Genomic DNA, 15,598 nt, shown 5'->3' on the forward strand with positions numbered 1-15,598 from the left:
TATCTTTCACAAGTGCATGCAAGTTTCTAGGTTCACAGTTGAGTTAATCCGGTTATACAATACTGAACTCAGTATAAGCCCTGTAAGACATAAAGTTGAATGAGTTTTTTTTGTTGTTGTTTTTTGGTCTTTTTGAGGCAGGGTCTCCCTGTAGTCCCAGCTGTCCTGGAACTCACTATATAGACAGGCTGGCCTTGAACTCACAGAGATCTGCCTGCCTTTGCCTCCCAAGTGCTGGGATTAAAGGTGTGCGCCACCACGCCTGGCTGAATGAGTTTTTTTAACCTCTAAAAAAGATCACCATTTCACTTTAGAATATAATGTTCCTTGCAAAAAGACTCATTGTTTTTGCTACTAACACTGAGATGTTGGCGTATGCATCTCTAATCTGTATGTATCTGATTATTACTAGTCATAATCGGTTGCACTTGGATCCTTGGCGCCTGTGTATGTCTATAAAGTCATCGGGTAGATTTCAATGGTAATGTTTATCACCTCTACTAATTAACAAGATGTAAATTTTTATGCTTCCTCCTCAAATATAATTCATTTTTTTAAATTTGATTTGTTTTTCTGTGTGTATGTGTATATATCACACAGAACATCCCAAACCATCTTATTCAACTATACACCCACTTCCCAGATGGCACCCTCCCATACCTCCCTCCCCCCACCAGAGCCCCTATACTCTGATATCCCTGCTACTGTCCGCTGTGTTGTCGACACCCCCAGCCCTTCCCCGCTACTTGCCCTTCTGGTGAATCTAGTCAGCCTATCTAGAGGTCTTTGTTTTAGGAGGGTCAGCTGTTCCTCATCTAGCAGCAATCACTTGTCAATATTCCTTTAGATAAGATTGGGGTCTGCTGTTCATTTTCCCAGTTCTATGCTGGGTTACTATCTGGGAGTCCCTTTGGCCACCCTGGCCAACAACTCAAAAGAAGGTATCTCCTATCTGGCATTGTTGCTTGTTATGTAGCCTTTAGCTATGCATATGGACTCTTAAGAAATTATATTGGCCCCTTTAATCTCTGGTTATACTTTCCTTTTGGGTGTTTAAGGCCATACAGTTGGCCCAGATAAACCAATTTATTTTTACTCTCAAGGTCGTTTGAGGATCTGTTCCTCAGGGGTCACATGGGCTTGGGAGGAGCCCCTGGCTCCTTTCTTTTACCAGTTCTGCCTATGAAGATAAGTCAAAGGTCCTGCTTGACCATGGTTGGCTTCGTTTGGAAGCATGGAGGAAATGATTCCTCTGTGTTGACCCTCCTCTTTGTAGACTGGACACTGGTTCAAGTCCATCTAGTGAGGTCTCCTCAGCCTCCCTGATCAAGAGGACAGGTAACCCACCACAATTACAGGACATTTTGAGAGATGCTCATAGTCCCCTGGAACTAGTTGACCTAGGAGGGCAAGGAACAAAAACTGTCCTTTATGTCCCTCTGACCAAATTATTATAGGCCTCAAAGTATGTTTGTTAAACATCCAAGAAGGTTAGTTCCACCAGTCTGGTACTTTTAATTACTGTGTGCCATGTAGATAAATCTTGGGCAAAGACCTATTGTTCTCAGATAAACCTTACCTAGACATATATTTCTTGATGTATAATTTGTCTACTTCATGACACCTCAGTATCTGGGGTTATTTTCTCAGTGCTTAATATTATAATATTAGACATTCTTTTATTGAGTCACAGTGTTGTCCAATCTTCCTTTAAAATGTAGGTGTCCCTGAATATTTAATAAATTGCACTGTGTCAGAAGATCAGTGCTTTGCTCCAGGCCAGGCCACTGTCTATACATATTTGGGTACATTAGCTGAAAGCTTTTTCAGAAGTGGTTGGCCTTGGTTAATACAAACTAAGTCATTCTTGGTTTGTATTCTGATTTCAGTGTTAATTGTTGGGAAGTTTTTTAATCTCTCAAGTCTCAGTTTCCCTGTAAAAGGAATAATAATAATGATTATAGAATATGACGGTATGTGAATCAAATCAGATAACGCACAGAAAACACCTAAATGTTGTTGGCATGTTGTAGCATTTTGATTTATTTTTATTTATTTTATGTATATGAGTGTTGTACCTGCATGATGTAAGTACACCCATATCATGCAATGTCCACAGAGTACAGAAGAGGGCATTGGATCTCCTAGAACTGATGGTTGTTAGCCACCAGGTGGGTGCTAGGTTTTGGACCCAGGTCTTCTGCAAGAACAGTCAGTGCTCTTAACCACTGAGTCATTTCTCTAGCCCTCATGTTGTAACATTTTGAAACTCAGCTGCTTTAAGTATGCATTAGATATCTGTAAAAGAGGTCTAGATAATGATCTGTAATACCCTGTCCTACTTCAGGGGTTGGAAAACTATGGCCCAGATATGGCAAATGGCCTGTTTTTATATGAGTCAACAAACAAGGACCTGTCCATTTTAAATACTAGCTGGCTCTTTACAGAATAAATTGCTATTCTGTCTTTACGGGACTTAGAGGAAACTTCATTAAATAATTATAATAAAATTTCACATTTCATATTACTGTACAATAGGAAGCTACCAACACTTTTAACATTACTTATTAATGGTAGATTGTAAAGCTAGTCTACATGGAAATTTAAAATAATGATGAACTACAAATGGGAGCAATAGAAGGGAAAGAGGTGAAATTCTCTGGTATCACTACCTTTTACAGCGGGTGCTGAAGGGGAACTGAAAGCAAAAGAGGCGCTGGGTGCTGCAGGGAAGAAGAGTGCCCAGAGTAGAAGCTCCTCTGCCTCACAGCTGTCCAGACGCCCTCAGGAGAGCATGGAGGACAAGCTCAGCTGCCCTTGTCTGGCCGGGACGTGCTCTGCTTACCTGCTTCTTTCTGCCCCACCACTTGAATTTGTACCGTCAAGAATCACTTGGGTTTTAAAAGTGCTGGTGAAACAAATCCCACCACTTGGGAGACAGAGGCAGGCAGATCTCTTAAGTTCAAGGCCAGCCTGGTCTACATAGCTAGTTCCTGGCAGCTGGGGCTACAGAGAGACCCTGTCTCAAAAAGGCAAAAAACTCGGGGGCGGGGGGGCCAGAAAGACCCCCTCTCAAAAAAAGAAAAAAAAAAAAAAAAAAAAAAAAAAGACCACCAACAGCCCGGCCTGCCCCCGGTGCAGAGGTGACAAGGATTGCAAGCAGTGAGGGATGGGAAAGTGACCTGATTTTAATAGGCCAAATTCAGGCAGCTTACGTGTGGCAGGCAGTCCCTTGGCTTTTCCTCTTTGAGTGCTGCAAACTTTGAGTGCTGGGGTCCCTGGAAATGGGACAGAGCCAGACAGCCCAGGCTCCCTCCGCTCTCTGGCCTACCTCTTACAGCCTCCTCCCTGTACTGAAGCCAAGTATTGCCAAGCAAGCCCTCCTGGGACCATGGTTGGATTTCAGCCTTCAGAAGTGCCTCCCACAACAGTCGTGAAGTTACTGGGGGCCGGCACAGCAGCCTGCTTTGCCGACCTCCTCACGTACCCGCTGGACACGGCCAAGGTCCGCCTGCAGGCCCCGCGGTTGTGCCCCAGATCCAGGGAGAGAACCCAGCGACGCAGAGCGTGCAGTACCGCGGTGTGCTGGGCACCATCCTGACCATGGTGCGCACCGAGGGTCCCCAGAGCCCCTACAGCGGCCTGGTGGCGGGCCTGCAGCGCCAGATGAGCTTTGCCTCCATCCGCATCGGCCTCTACAATTCAGTCAAGCAGTTCTACACCCCCAAAGGAACGGACCACTCCAACATTGCCGTCCGGATTCTGGCTGGCTGTACCACAGGAGCCATGGCGGTGACCTGTGCCCAGCCCACAGATGTGGTGAAGGTTCGATTTCAAGCCACCATATGCCTGGGGACTGGAGGCGACAGGAAATACAGAGGGACTATGGAAGCATACAGAACCATCGCCAAGGAGGAAGGAGTCAAATGTCTGTGGAAAGAGACTTTGCCCAACATCACAAGGAACGCCATCGTCAACTGTGCTGAGATGGTGACCTTTGACATCATCAAGGAGAAGCTGCTGGACTCTCACCTGTTCACCGACAACTTTCCCTGCCACTTTGTTTCTGCCTTTGGAGCCGGCTTCTGTGCCACAGTGGTGGCCTCCCCAGTAGATGTGGTAAAGACTCGGTATATGAATGCCCCCTCAGGCCGGTACCGTAGCCCCTTGCACTGTATGCTCAAGATGGTGGCCCAGGAAGGCCCCACAGCCTTCTACAAAGGATTTACCCCCTCATTTCTTTGTCTGGGAGCCTGGAATGTGATGATGTTTGTAACCTATGAGCAACTGAAACGGGCCTTGATGAAAGTCCAGATTCTTCGGGAATCTCCATTTTGAACAGGACAAGCCAGCCACTTGGTACTTTCCATCATAAACCCACTTAAGAATGGAACAAAACCACGGATCTGCACCGGGTGGATCTGTCCCCAGCAGACCCAGCTTCACACATGTTTACAGAATTCTGCACCTGTTGTTGATTCAAGAAACTGAACTATAAGAGGAGGAAAGTTCTGAGCTCAGTGTTTTATCCTAAAGCACCTTTGTTTTGCACTGACATGATGGGAAATAAATTATATTAATTTTTGAAACCTAGGTTGGTTGCCTAACATTTAGGCAAGAGAATACAAAGAAAAGCATCTCTTTGGATAAAAGGGAAGTTTGCCAACTTGTATCCCCTGAAAAATAGGATTAGACAATGAATTTAAACATTGGAAGGAGTGGCCCACAGCACAGCTGAAATCAGCTAGGAGCCTCCAGGGACGGTGCAACTGCAACACAAAGCTGGCACTGCAGCCCCACGCTCACACAAGGTTCATCTGTCTGCCTTTGCTGTGAGTCTGCCAAGTGGAATCCATTGGGATTCTGGGAAATGTGAGACAGGAGGAAGAAAGCATTGAACTTGGGCAAAGGAGGCCTGCTGGGCCCACTGAGGACACTGGAAGACAGAGGTCGGCCTCACTCTCCTGTCTGTACAATAAGTAGCAATCTCTTCCCTGCGTACCTTGCCAGGGAGCATCATGTGAGAAGCCAGGCATGGACGCACTTTAGAAAAGCAATGGCTGCCTACAAGTGTGAACATGAAGACAATGCTTCTGGAGAGATTTTGTCCAGACAGGAATTACCAGCGTGGAAGTTTTGGAAAGATGCAATTATATAATTATAAGGCTGAGCGTGGGGACCATGGTTGACTGAAGGAAGCCACAGGAGCCAACTGCCCTCAGCTTCTGCTCTCTAGTAACCTCAAAGGGCTGTGGGTCAGAGAAGAGGCACTGCCTGCCTGGGAGTCCAAAACAGCAGGTCACAGAATCTTTGGAAAATTGTTATGACTCAATAAAAGAATTCTCACCCTGGGGAAAAAAAAGTGCTGGTGAGTTTGCAGTGCTACTAAGCCACATTATGGCTGTACCTGAGTAAAGACGCAGTCTGACTCTTAACCTTACCATAAGTCTGCCTGTGTAGTGCATAGCCCACAGAGGTCAGAAGAGGCTGTCAGATCCCCTGGAACTGGAGATACAGATGGCTGTTAGCCACCATGTGGGCAGTGGGAACCGAACTTGGGTCCTCTGTAAGAGCTGCCAGCACTCCCAACCACCAAGCCATCTCTCCAGCCCTGAATTCACAAGTTCTATTTACTATTTATTTATTTATTTATTTATTTATTATGTGTATTGAGTGTTTTGCCTGCATGTATGTTAAGTATACCATGTGCATGCAGTGCCCACAAAGGCCAGAAGAAGGTATCTAATCCCTTGGAACTGGAGTTAAGGGCAGTTGTTAGCTATCATGTGGGTGCTGGGAACTGAACGTGGGTCCTCTGAAAGAGCAGCTAGTACCTCTTAACTGTGGAGCCCTCTCTCCAGCCCCTCACAAAAGTTTTTAATCTCTTTACTTTAGAGAAATTTTAACTAGGAATCACAATGTACAGACAGACAGATGATATATTTGCAAGAACGAAGGGGCTCCAATTAGTGAACCAATTTTTTAATTAAAAAATGTATTTATATGAGTTATGCTTGCATGTAAGTGCACCCATGTCATACAATGCCATGGAAGCCAGAAGAGGGCATCAGATCTCCCTGGAACTGGAGTTACAGGTGGTTGTTAACTGCTGTGTGGGTGCTGGGGACCAAACCCAGTCCTCTGAACAGCAGCCAGTGCTCTTAACTGCTGAGCCATCTCTCCAGGCCCCCGACATTTTTTTAAAGGAAAGATTTACCTTATAGTGAAAGATATATAATTGATGCTATGGATTGAACCCAGGGCTTCACACGTTAGGCAAGTGCTATACTACCGAGCTACATTCTCAACCCTGCATGTTCATTTCTTTAGGTTTGATAAATTGATAATACATAGAAATTGTTTTAAAATCCTGATATTTTTGAGTAATCAACTATTAATTTGGCCTACTTGTATTGGATAATACAACATTCAATGCACTTTATAGTTTAACTAGAAAGATTATTCCTGTGAAAGCTATAGATGAAAAAATGTTGTAAGTAATATTCTGTAAAACATTTGTCAAGAAGTAGAATGCATAATGGCAACAGCTTCAAAACACGTTTCTGGGTTTAATCCTTAATTGGTTATGTAGAACTAAAGTGAAGTCTACTTGCTTCCCTGCCTCCCTTAGAGCAAGAATACTTAAAAATTAGTTCCAATTAGGCCGGGTGTGTTTTAAAAAAAAAAAAACAAAAACCCTCCTTCCCATAGCTGTCTCTCTATAACCTGGGTCATTCATTGTTCTCCCTGGAGTACTCAATCTAGTTCTGCTAACATTAGGGCATATTGAACAGCAATGCATTAAAGCAACAGTGAGGGGGAAACTGGGGCATCTGGATGGAGCCGGAAGCAGCATTGTCAGTTGAAATTATATTTAATCAAAAGGAGAAAATAGGTTTTGACATGGTGGGAAATAAAAGAGACCTATCAAAGACCCTTAATATGCCATGCCATCTATGGCATGATTTTTTAACCTGAGGCAGGTGTCCTAATTAAATAGGAATCCTTTCTAAAGTTTCTATTTTAAGGCCCAAGTAATCACTTAAGCCTAAGGTGCTTTTAATTTTACTCTGTTGGAAAGGACTAACATGCTGTGTTCAAGTCTTTTGTGATCCAGATACAAAGATGGGATTAGACTTGCAAGAAGTATAATACAGTAAATATGAGTGAACATGAGCAGGACCCAGGAAAGACTGAGAGAGCTGTTGGACTCTAGCCCTGATCTGACTCTGCGTAAAGGGAGAGAGAAGGAAGTTAGACTAAGTAGTACCATCTTAGGCTGCTAACTACTACTAGCAAAGTTTCACAAGGCTTTTAGAAAATTCCCAAGCCAAAGTCATCCATCAGGAAAGCTCCTGTTTCCCAGGGATTCAGATGTACCTTTATTGTCCCCATTAGGCACAATCATTGACAAGAAGTAACCTATGACAAGGTGACCTTGGGACAGTGGTGGTTTATATTTCTGAGTGCTATAGCTGGAGACTTAGCTCAGTTATGCGATCGGTGATTTAAAGGGTATATTCTCATCACTGGCCACATGTACCTCGTGATGTGCTATAGGTTTATATGCCTTTACTATTAGGCATATCCAGATAAACTATGTAAATGGAAGGCTTAAATTCTAATAGTATCGTTCATTAAAATTTTTTCAGTGAACTAGGTATTGCAGTACACATCTGTAATCCCAGCACTCAGAGGCCTGAGACAGGAGGGTCACCAAAAGTTTGAGGTCAGTCTGGGCTACATAGCCAGCTCAAAATAAGCCTGAGAAACAGTGAAATCCTGTCTCAAAAAAGTACCCGCAAATTGTTTAATAAGCTCTTTTAGATACCTGTACTTGATGCTGATACTGATATTCATAAAGAAAAAGGAATGGGGGTGGACTGTGTGTATTTAAGTTTAACATAATTAACGTAATAAAGAAGACTGCCATGGAGAAAGTTTGAGTAGGATATCCAGTAAACTATTAACATCGATAATCTCTATAGACTGGAATTGAAACAAACAAGGAAGCAGGGAAGGAATTTTAAAACTTCTCTTTATATAGTTCTGTATGGGAGTTTAGTACAAACATTTTGTAATTATTTTTTTATTTGACTTTCCATGATTTAGAAAAGAAATCATATACTGCTTAATGTTTTTTCATATGCTCCTATAGATTCAGTCATACTTCAGTGATACCATCTTTGCCCTACTTTGTGCTTTTTGTTTTGTTTTTTGAGATAAAGTCTTGCTATGTAGCCCTGGCTGGCTGACTGGCTTGCAACTCTCTATGTAGACCACATTGTTTGCAAATTGCCACCGTCTTCTTGCCTCGGCCTCCTCAGTGCTTGAATTATAGGCAAGTGATGGAATTACAGGCTTGTAATCACTACAGGTATGTGTCTCCAGCTTCTTTTTTTAAGTTAAGAATGTTATTTTATGAGCCAGGCGTGGTGGCACATGCCTTTAATCCCAGCACTCGGGAGGCAGAGGCAGGCGGATCTCTGTGAGTTCAAGGCCAGCCTGGTCTACATAGTGAGTTCCAGGACATCTGGGGCTACAGGAAGACCCTGTCTCAAAAAGACCAAAAAAAAAATTATTTTATGTGTGTTAGTGTATTGCCTGCATGTGTGTAAGTGCACCTTGTGCATGCAGTGCCCGAGGAGAGCATTGGAACCCCTGAAACTGAGTTATGTATAGTTGTTAGCTGCCATGTGGGTGCTAAGAACTAAACCCCGATCTTCTGCAAGAGCAGTAAGTGCTCCTAACCACTAGTGTATCTTTCCAGCCCCTTTTTTTATTTAAGGCAGAATCTTAGATCACTGATATGAATCCATGAACCTTGTGTGTGTGTGTGTGTGTGTGTGTGTGTGTGTGTGTGTGTGCGCATTTGTGTCTGTGTGGTACGTGTATGTGGGTGAGGTTGCCTATACGTATGTATGTGGAGGCCACAGGTCAACATTGGGTATTTTCCTCTGTTGCTGGCCACCTTTTATTAAAAATTACATTTATTTATGTATGGGGGGGTTGCACATGTGGAGATGATCCTGTAGGAATCAGTTCTCTCATCCTTTATGTGGATCCTAGGGATTGACCTCAGATCATTAGACTTGGCAACAAATGCCTTTACCCACTGGGCCATCGCACAGGCCCTCCACCTTATTTTTTGAGACAGGGTTTCTCACTGAACCTGGAGCTTGCTGTTTTAGGTAGACTGACCGGCCAATGAGCCCCTAGAGTCCATCTGTCTCTATCTCCCTAACCTTCTAGTGCTAGGGTCACAGATGTGTGTCCCCATGCCTGGCCTTTATGTGAGTGCTGGGGAATCCAAACAGCAAACTCTACCCACTGAGCCATCTTCCCAGCCCCTTTTTCCCAAGGTAAAATTTAAAAGTTAAAGGGTTCCCTCTAAGTAGTACTTTTAGCTGAGCTCCACAAACTTTGATATATTGTATTTTTAATTTAATCGAATATTCCCTAATTTTCCTTTTAAATTTTTCATTAACAGTGTTTTGTTTAGAATTGTGTATAACTTCCAAATTTTAGGGAATTTTTCAGCTATATCTCCATTATTGTTCAACTTCATTGCAATCATAGAACATCTGTTGTTTCAGTTCAGTTGAATACTGAGGTGCTTTTGATGGCACAGAATGTAGCCTGTCTTAGCTCATATTCTAACATACTTGAAAGAGCTATGTGTTGTGCTTTAGTGAGGTATTCTAGAAATGTCAAACTGATGGATAGTTTTGTTCAAATTTTATATACCCTTAACTAAATTTTTCTCCTCTACCTGTTTTATTAATTACTCAGAGGAATGTTGAGGCTCAGCTTTGTATGTTTTTCCATATCATCTTTGGTGAGTTTGGTGTTCATACCTTTGGCCTTTGTTTCTTAGTTCTGTTTTGTTTTCTTTGTTTTGGTTTTTGAGACAGGGTCTTACTATATTGGTAAGTATATCAGTGTTGAGCTTGGGGCCTAAGTGAGCCTTCTGCCTTCCCTCTAGTTTTTCCCATTTTAAAGTCAACTCTTTGTTTCCTTATTACCTTCTAAACTATAGATTATTTTACCTGTCCTAGAATTTCCTATAAATGGACTTAGACATTGCGTTGTGTCTTGTTTCTTTTGTTTGGCGTGTTTTTGAGTTTTGCCCTCAGATGTTATATGTATTAGTGGTTTGTCTAATTTTCACTCTTGATTAATAATGCATTGTATAGCTGTATCACAATTTGCATATCCATTTTCCCATTGATTGTTGATTGACATTAGTTTGACGTATTTAGCTTTTATTAATAAATCTGGCATGAACATTTGTGTACAAGTCTCTGCACGTACATTTTCATTACTTTGGGGTAAAAACCTAGGAATGGAATTGATAGATCACATGGTAAATTGCTGTTAACTTCATGAAATTGATAAACAGGTAATTCTAGCCCAAAGGCAGTGTATTGTTTTACACTTCCGGTCTGTACAGTGTGAAGAGTTCGTTGTTCACGTCTCTGCTGCCTCTTGATGTGGTCAGGCTTCTCGTGCTGCTCCAGTAGGTGTGCAGTGCTTCTCACTGGCATCCCCTCCTCTCTAGGGATGTTGCATATCATCTTATGCATTTATCTTCAAATCTTCTGCCTCAAAACATGCACTCAGAGTTAATAGGTATAAATTTTACTATAATAAACTATTGAGTTACAGACACGTACTTTTATTCTCTCTTAAGATCAGCAATGCTTAAAATATAAAAGGATATTTACCATCAATTTTAGTTTCAAGAACATTATTTCTACAAATTTATTTTTATCTGACAATATTTCTATTGCCCATTTTTTTTAGTTAGGTTGTATAAACAACCTAACATAATTTTTTGTATATTCTATATTGAAAGTATCTGATATGCATATTTTGCAAATATTCTTCCAATATTTTGCCTATCTTTTCACAAACTTTTAATGTTTTTTTTTAAGTTCTTAAATGTATTATTATGTGCAGAGGTAGGGGGGGCAGGTATATGCCATAGCATGAGTATGGAGGTCAAAGGACTGTTCTGTGGAGTTGGTTCATGGCAAGTACTTTTACCTGCTGAGCCAACTTACCATCCCCATTTCACTTTTTATTTTATTTTTTAAAATAATGTTGGGGCTAGAGAGATGGCTCAGCAGTTAAGAGCATTGGCTGCTCTTACAGAAGACCTGGGTTTGGTTCCCAGCATCCACTTGGTGACTAACAACTGTCCATAACTCCAGTTCCAGGGGATCCACTGCCTTCTTCTGGTTTCCACAGGCACTGCATGACACAGGTACACCTACATACACACAGGCATACACATAAAAGAAAAATAAATTTTTTAAAAAAGAAAGAAATTATAATGTGAACTTGTACGTTTAAGTTGTTCTATTTTGAATTGATTTTTGCATATTATATGAGGGTGTTATGGTTCATTTCTTCCATTACAAACATCCAGTACTTTTGTTGACAAAGCTATCTTTTCTTATCACTAAATTACCTTAACACTTCTGATGAAAAGCAATTTTTCTCTCTCTTTCTGTCTCCCCCCCCCCACACACACACTTTGGTTCCATTGATCTATTCATACATCAGTGTGCTATTGATCTATCCATGCATCAATACACATTATCTCAGTGGCTCTAGGCCATGACTTTAGTCTCATTGTATTGCTTGAAATTCCTTGTTCCAATTTTTTTTCTGCTAATGCTTGTTTGAGGTATTATATATCCTTTGCATTGCCATACATATTTCTTAGAATCAACTTTTAAAATGCCACTAATGTTGGACATGATGATGCACACCTTTGACCCAGCACTTAGGAGGCAGAGACAGGCAAATCACAGCCAGCCTGGTTTATATAGTGAGTTCTAGGCCAGAGAGGGCTACAAGGAGACCCTGTCTCAAATAAATAATAAATAAATAAATAAATAAATAAATAAATAAATAAATGATAGGTAGGTAGGTAGATAGATAGATAGATAGATAGATAGATAGATAGATAGATAGATAGATAAAAACAGACAAACCAAACTGCAACCAAAAATGCCAGTAAACATACTTGACTGAGATTGTGTTGAATTTAGAAAATTAATTAAGAAGTCAGGTCCACAGGCACACTTTGGCTCTTAGGTCTTTGTAAATTTGACTCAGTAACATTTTATGTAAGTTTTGGTGTAGAACTTTTACACATTTTTTGCTACATTTGTTCTTATGTTTTTTACCTTTTTGGTACTAGTGTAAAAGACAATTTTTTTCTTTTCTTTTTGGCTGTTCATTATTGTGCTAAATAATTTCTGGTCATTTTACTGAAAACTTCTTGCATGACCCTTAAGATGACTGGATGATGTCATTTTAGTGTAGACGGGACTTCCTTTTGCTTTTGGATGGCAGGTACACTTAATCCCTTTGGTTCTACTCAGGGATTGCTCATTCAAAACTGACATTGCAAGGACTTAGCTATTTCCTGACCACTCTTCCTCCTAGAGCATGACTCTTCGGGGTCCAACTCAGATCCTGCACCAACTCCTCTTCAACCTTCCCAGGTTCTAATTCAAGTTCCATTAAGCCTGTGAAGGTTGTTGGGAACTGTTCTCAGCTTCTCAGCCTCCTCTGATCATTACTTTTACTTTGGCAATCATCTCGGTGGGGAATTTCTCCTTGTTTGTCTTTAAGTTTGTCTAACAACCATGGTAGTATTCTGATGTCCTTAGCTCATGCTTATTCCTTCTAGTGTATGTACAAATGTATGTGTATATACATTGATGTGTGTATAAATAAGCCGTTGACAGAAGTGACTTTCCCTTTCCCTCTTCTCCATTCCTTGCCCCCATCCTGCACCAGAATATGCAATGTTTTGTATGTCTCTTTACCACTATATTCACAGCACCCATCATAAAACCTAGCACAGAATAGAAGTCAGTGGACATTTTGGATTAAAGAATTGACATTGTATTTGAGAAGAGTTCATGACAATTCAGAAGAAAATATCTCTCCTTTCATTTCCTCAAAGCTAAAATATAGTCTGCTGAACTAATTAGGATGAATTCTGGACTAGAAATCAGAATTTTTATTATGGAAGTCTCTTTTTAAGAAATTTTAATTGACAATAATTTCCATCTCTTACCGATGTCAAGTACATCATTGGTCTTTATTTCTTCACTTGCAAATGACTCATTATTATCTTATTCTTAAAAATATAAAGAGCAAGGGGCTGGAGAGATGACTCAGTGGTTAAGAACACTGGTTGTTCTTGCAGAAGACCCAGGTTCGAATCCCAGCACCCACATGGCAGCTAACAACTGTCCATAACTCCAGATCCAGGGGATCTGACAGCCGCTTCTGTCCTCCGTGGGCATTGCACAATACAGGTGCACTTACCCACACACAGGCAATACACGCATATACATAAAAACAATAAATAAAATATTTAAATATATATATAAAGAGCATTTAAGAGGAAAAATGTTAATAAATACACTGATTAATGTTTTAGTTAACTCTTTGGTTTTGTTCTGTTCTTTGTCTTTGAGACAGAGTCTCATAATGTAGCTTATGTTGACTTTGAACTCGTAATCCTCCAGCCTCACCCCTCCAAGTGCAGAAACTACAAATGTGTGCTGTTGAGCCTGGCTTTAGAGATAACATTTTAAACAAAATGCTTAGGCATAAATATGTTTATAATTGTTGTTATAGGAATCCTACCAATGAATACAAATAAGGAAAATAGGGTATGCCTAAAGAGGTGGAGATGAAAACCTTCATAAAACTGCATTTTGCATAGTATATAACTGCTTACCTGTGTTTCCCCTCTTTCCCTTTAGGGCCATTTTAAGTGCCAGATCCAGTTATTTTGCTGCAATGCTGAGTGGCTGTTGGGCTGAAAGCTCCCAAGAGTGTATTACTCTTCAGGGGTAAGCATAATTTTTTACAAGGTAGCTTGACTATAAATTATTGCAAATAAAGTTCATACATAGCACTTTTTCTACATGTTCAGTAAAGTATTTCTTGTGTAGTAGAATTCAACAAAGCATATTCCCTGGAGCATAGGTAGCTGGGACCGTTTGGTAATAAAGAGTGCGTGTTAAGTCTGCTCAAGCACTGTAAGCAGAATACCAGGTGATTGACTTAAACATAGAGACCTATTTTCTCATGGTTCTGGGACTGAAAGTTCAAGGTCAAGATGCCAGCAAGGTTGATGTCTGAAAAGGACTTTCCCTTGAGTTTTGTGGGCAGCTGCCTGTTCACTGTGTGCTCGTGTGGCATTTGCTGTATGTGTTGTCTGAGAGGGGTTTCTATGATGTCTCTAAGAACTCTAATCCTAGCCAGCCTATGTGCCATCCTTCTGGATTCATTTAAAATTGCCTTCTTCCTGGGGACTGGAGAGATGGCTCAGCGGTTAAGAGCACTGGCTGCTCTTGCAGTGCAGAGAGCCAAGTTTGATTCCCAGAACCCACATGGTGACTAACAACCATTTGTAACTCCAATTCCAGGGGACTCTGATGCCCTCTTTTGACCTCTGTGGGCATTGCATGACATGGATGCACTTACATGCAGACAATACACTCATACACACACACACACACACACACACACACACACACGCATGCACATACAAATAAATAAAATATTAAAAATAAATAAATAATATGATCTACTTCCTTAGATGCTCCATCCCTGCATGCTAAGGATTGGGGCTTCACCATTCGAATTTGGAGAGGACACATTCATTCCATAGCTGGTACTTTCCAATTATGGGATATTTTAAATGCCAGACTTAAAAGTTTACCATCCTGTGGGTTTGAGGAATGTATAGATGAATCTGTTGGTGAGATTTTATCATCACTGTTGAAAACCAACTTGAAAGATCTGTCTGTCATACTGATGAGATCTCTTCCTTTGTGATGAATTAAAAATATCCACTGAACTTAGGAAGGTTCATGCTAGCAGAAGCCAGGTCTCTAGTGTGACAGTCCTAAGGATAAACACTTTTGTATTAATCTTGGAAACTGGTTTCATATATTTTAGGCATCTATGTTTAAAACTGTCAATCCACTTTTATTAGAAGCTGAATTCAGTAAATATTCAAAGTAAGGAATAACACTGGTTTAATTCAGAATCTAACTTTTAAAAACTATTTGGGGCCTTTTTTTACATTTATGAGTGCATGTGTGTGTGTGTTTGTGTGTGTGCCAAAGCATGTGTATGGAGGTCAGAGGACAACTTTCAGGAGTCTCCTCTCTCTTTCTGCTGTGAGTTTCAGTGATCGAAGCCGGTCAGCAGGCTCACACAGCAATCACTTCCTGTACTCAACCAGTTTGCCAGCCCTAGAGTTCAACTTTTTGGCATTCATTTAAAATGACTTGATTTTCTGTTGACCAAGACCAGAAGAAGTATATTGATTATAGAATTTCTCAGCAAAAGTAGGAAATTCACACTTCTAATTTTTTTTCCTGGAAGAAATTACAAGTTTCTTGTAGGTTAATGGCAATTTTAACTACCGGTATACACTATGCATTTCTTTTCCTTCCTCTGAGTCGATTCTGTCCTCAGCCATAATGCCTTCCATTTCCATGCTTCTTCCACATTTACTATGCCCTGTAGTGTTTGGAGTTAGTCTTTG

The 15,598-nt window shown here is 40.9% G+C and overlaps 1 protein-coding gene and 1 pseudogene across 7 annotated transcripts in view; both read left to right on the forward strand.

Moving 5' to 3' along the window:
* Kiaa1107 (KIAA1107 ortholog) overlaps nt 1–15,598 on the forward strand; it is a 99,615-nt gene that overhangs the window by 37,355 nt on the left and 46,662 nt on the right. For all 7 annotated transcript variants that reach the window (XM_008826828.3, XM_029560490.1, XM_029560489.1 and 4 more), the window contains one exon: nt 13,800–13,889. In XM_008826828.3, coding sequence (XP_008825050.1) covers nt 13,800–13,889 — 90 coding nt within the window. The remainder of the gene's footprint in view (nt 1–13,799; nt 13,890–15,598) is intronic.
* LOC103728831 lies at nt 3,106–4,918 on the forward strand (annotated as a pseudogene).

The sequence above is a fragment of the Nannospalax galili genome, unplaced genomic scaffold, assembly GCF_000622305.1.
Source record: "Nannospalax galili isolate Female #2095 unplaced genomic scaffold, S.galili_v1.0 scaffold451, whole genome shotgun sequence".
Taxonomy (NCBI): domain Eukaryota; kingdom Metazoa; phylum Chordata; class Mammalia; order Rodentia; family Spalacidae; genus Nannospalax; species Nannospalax galili.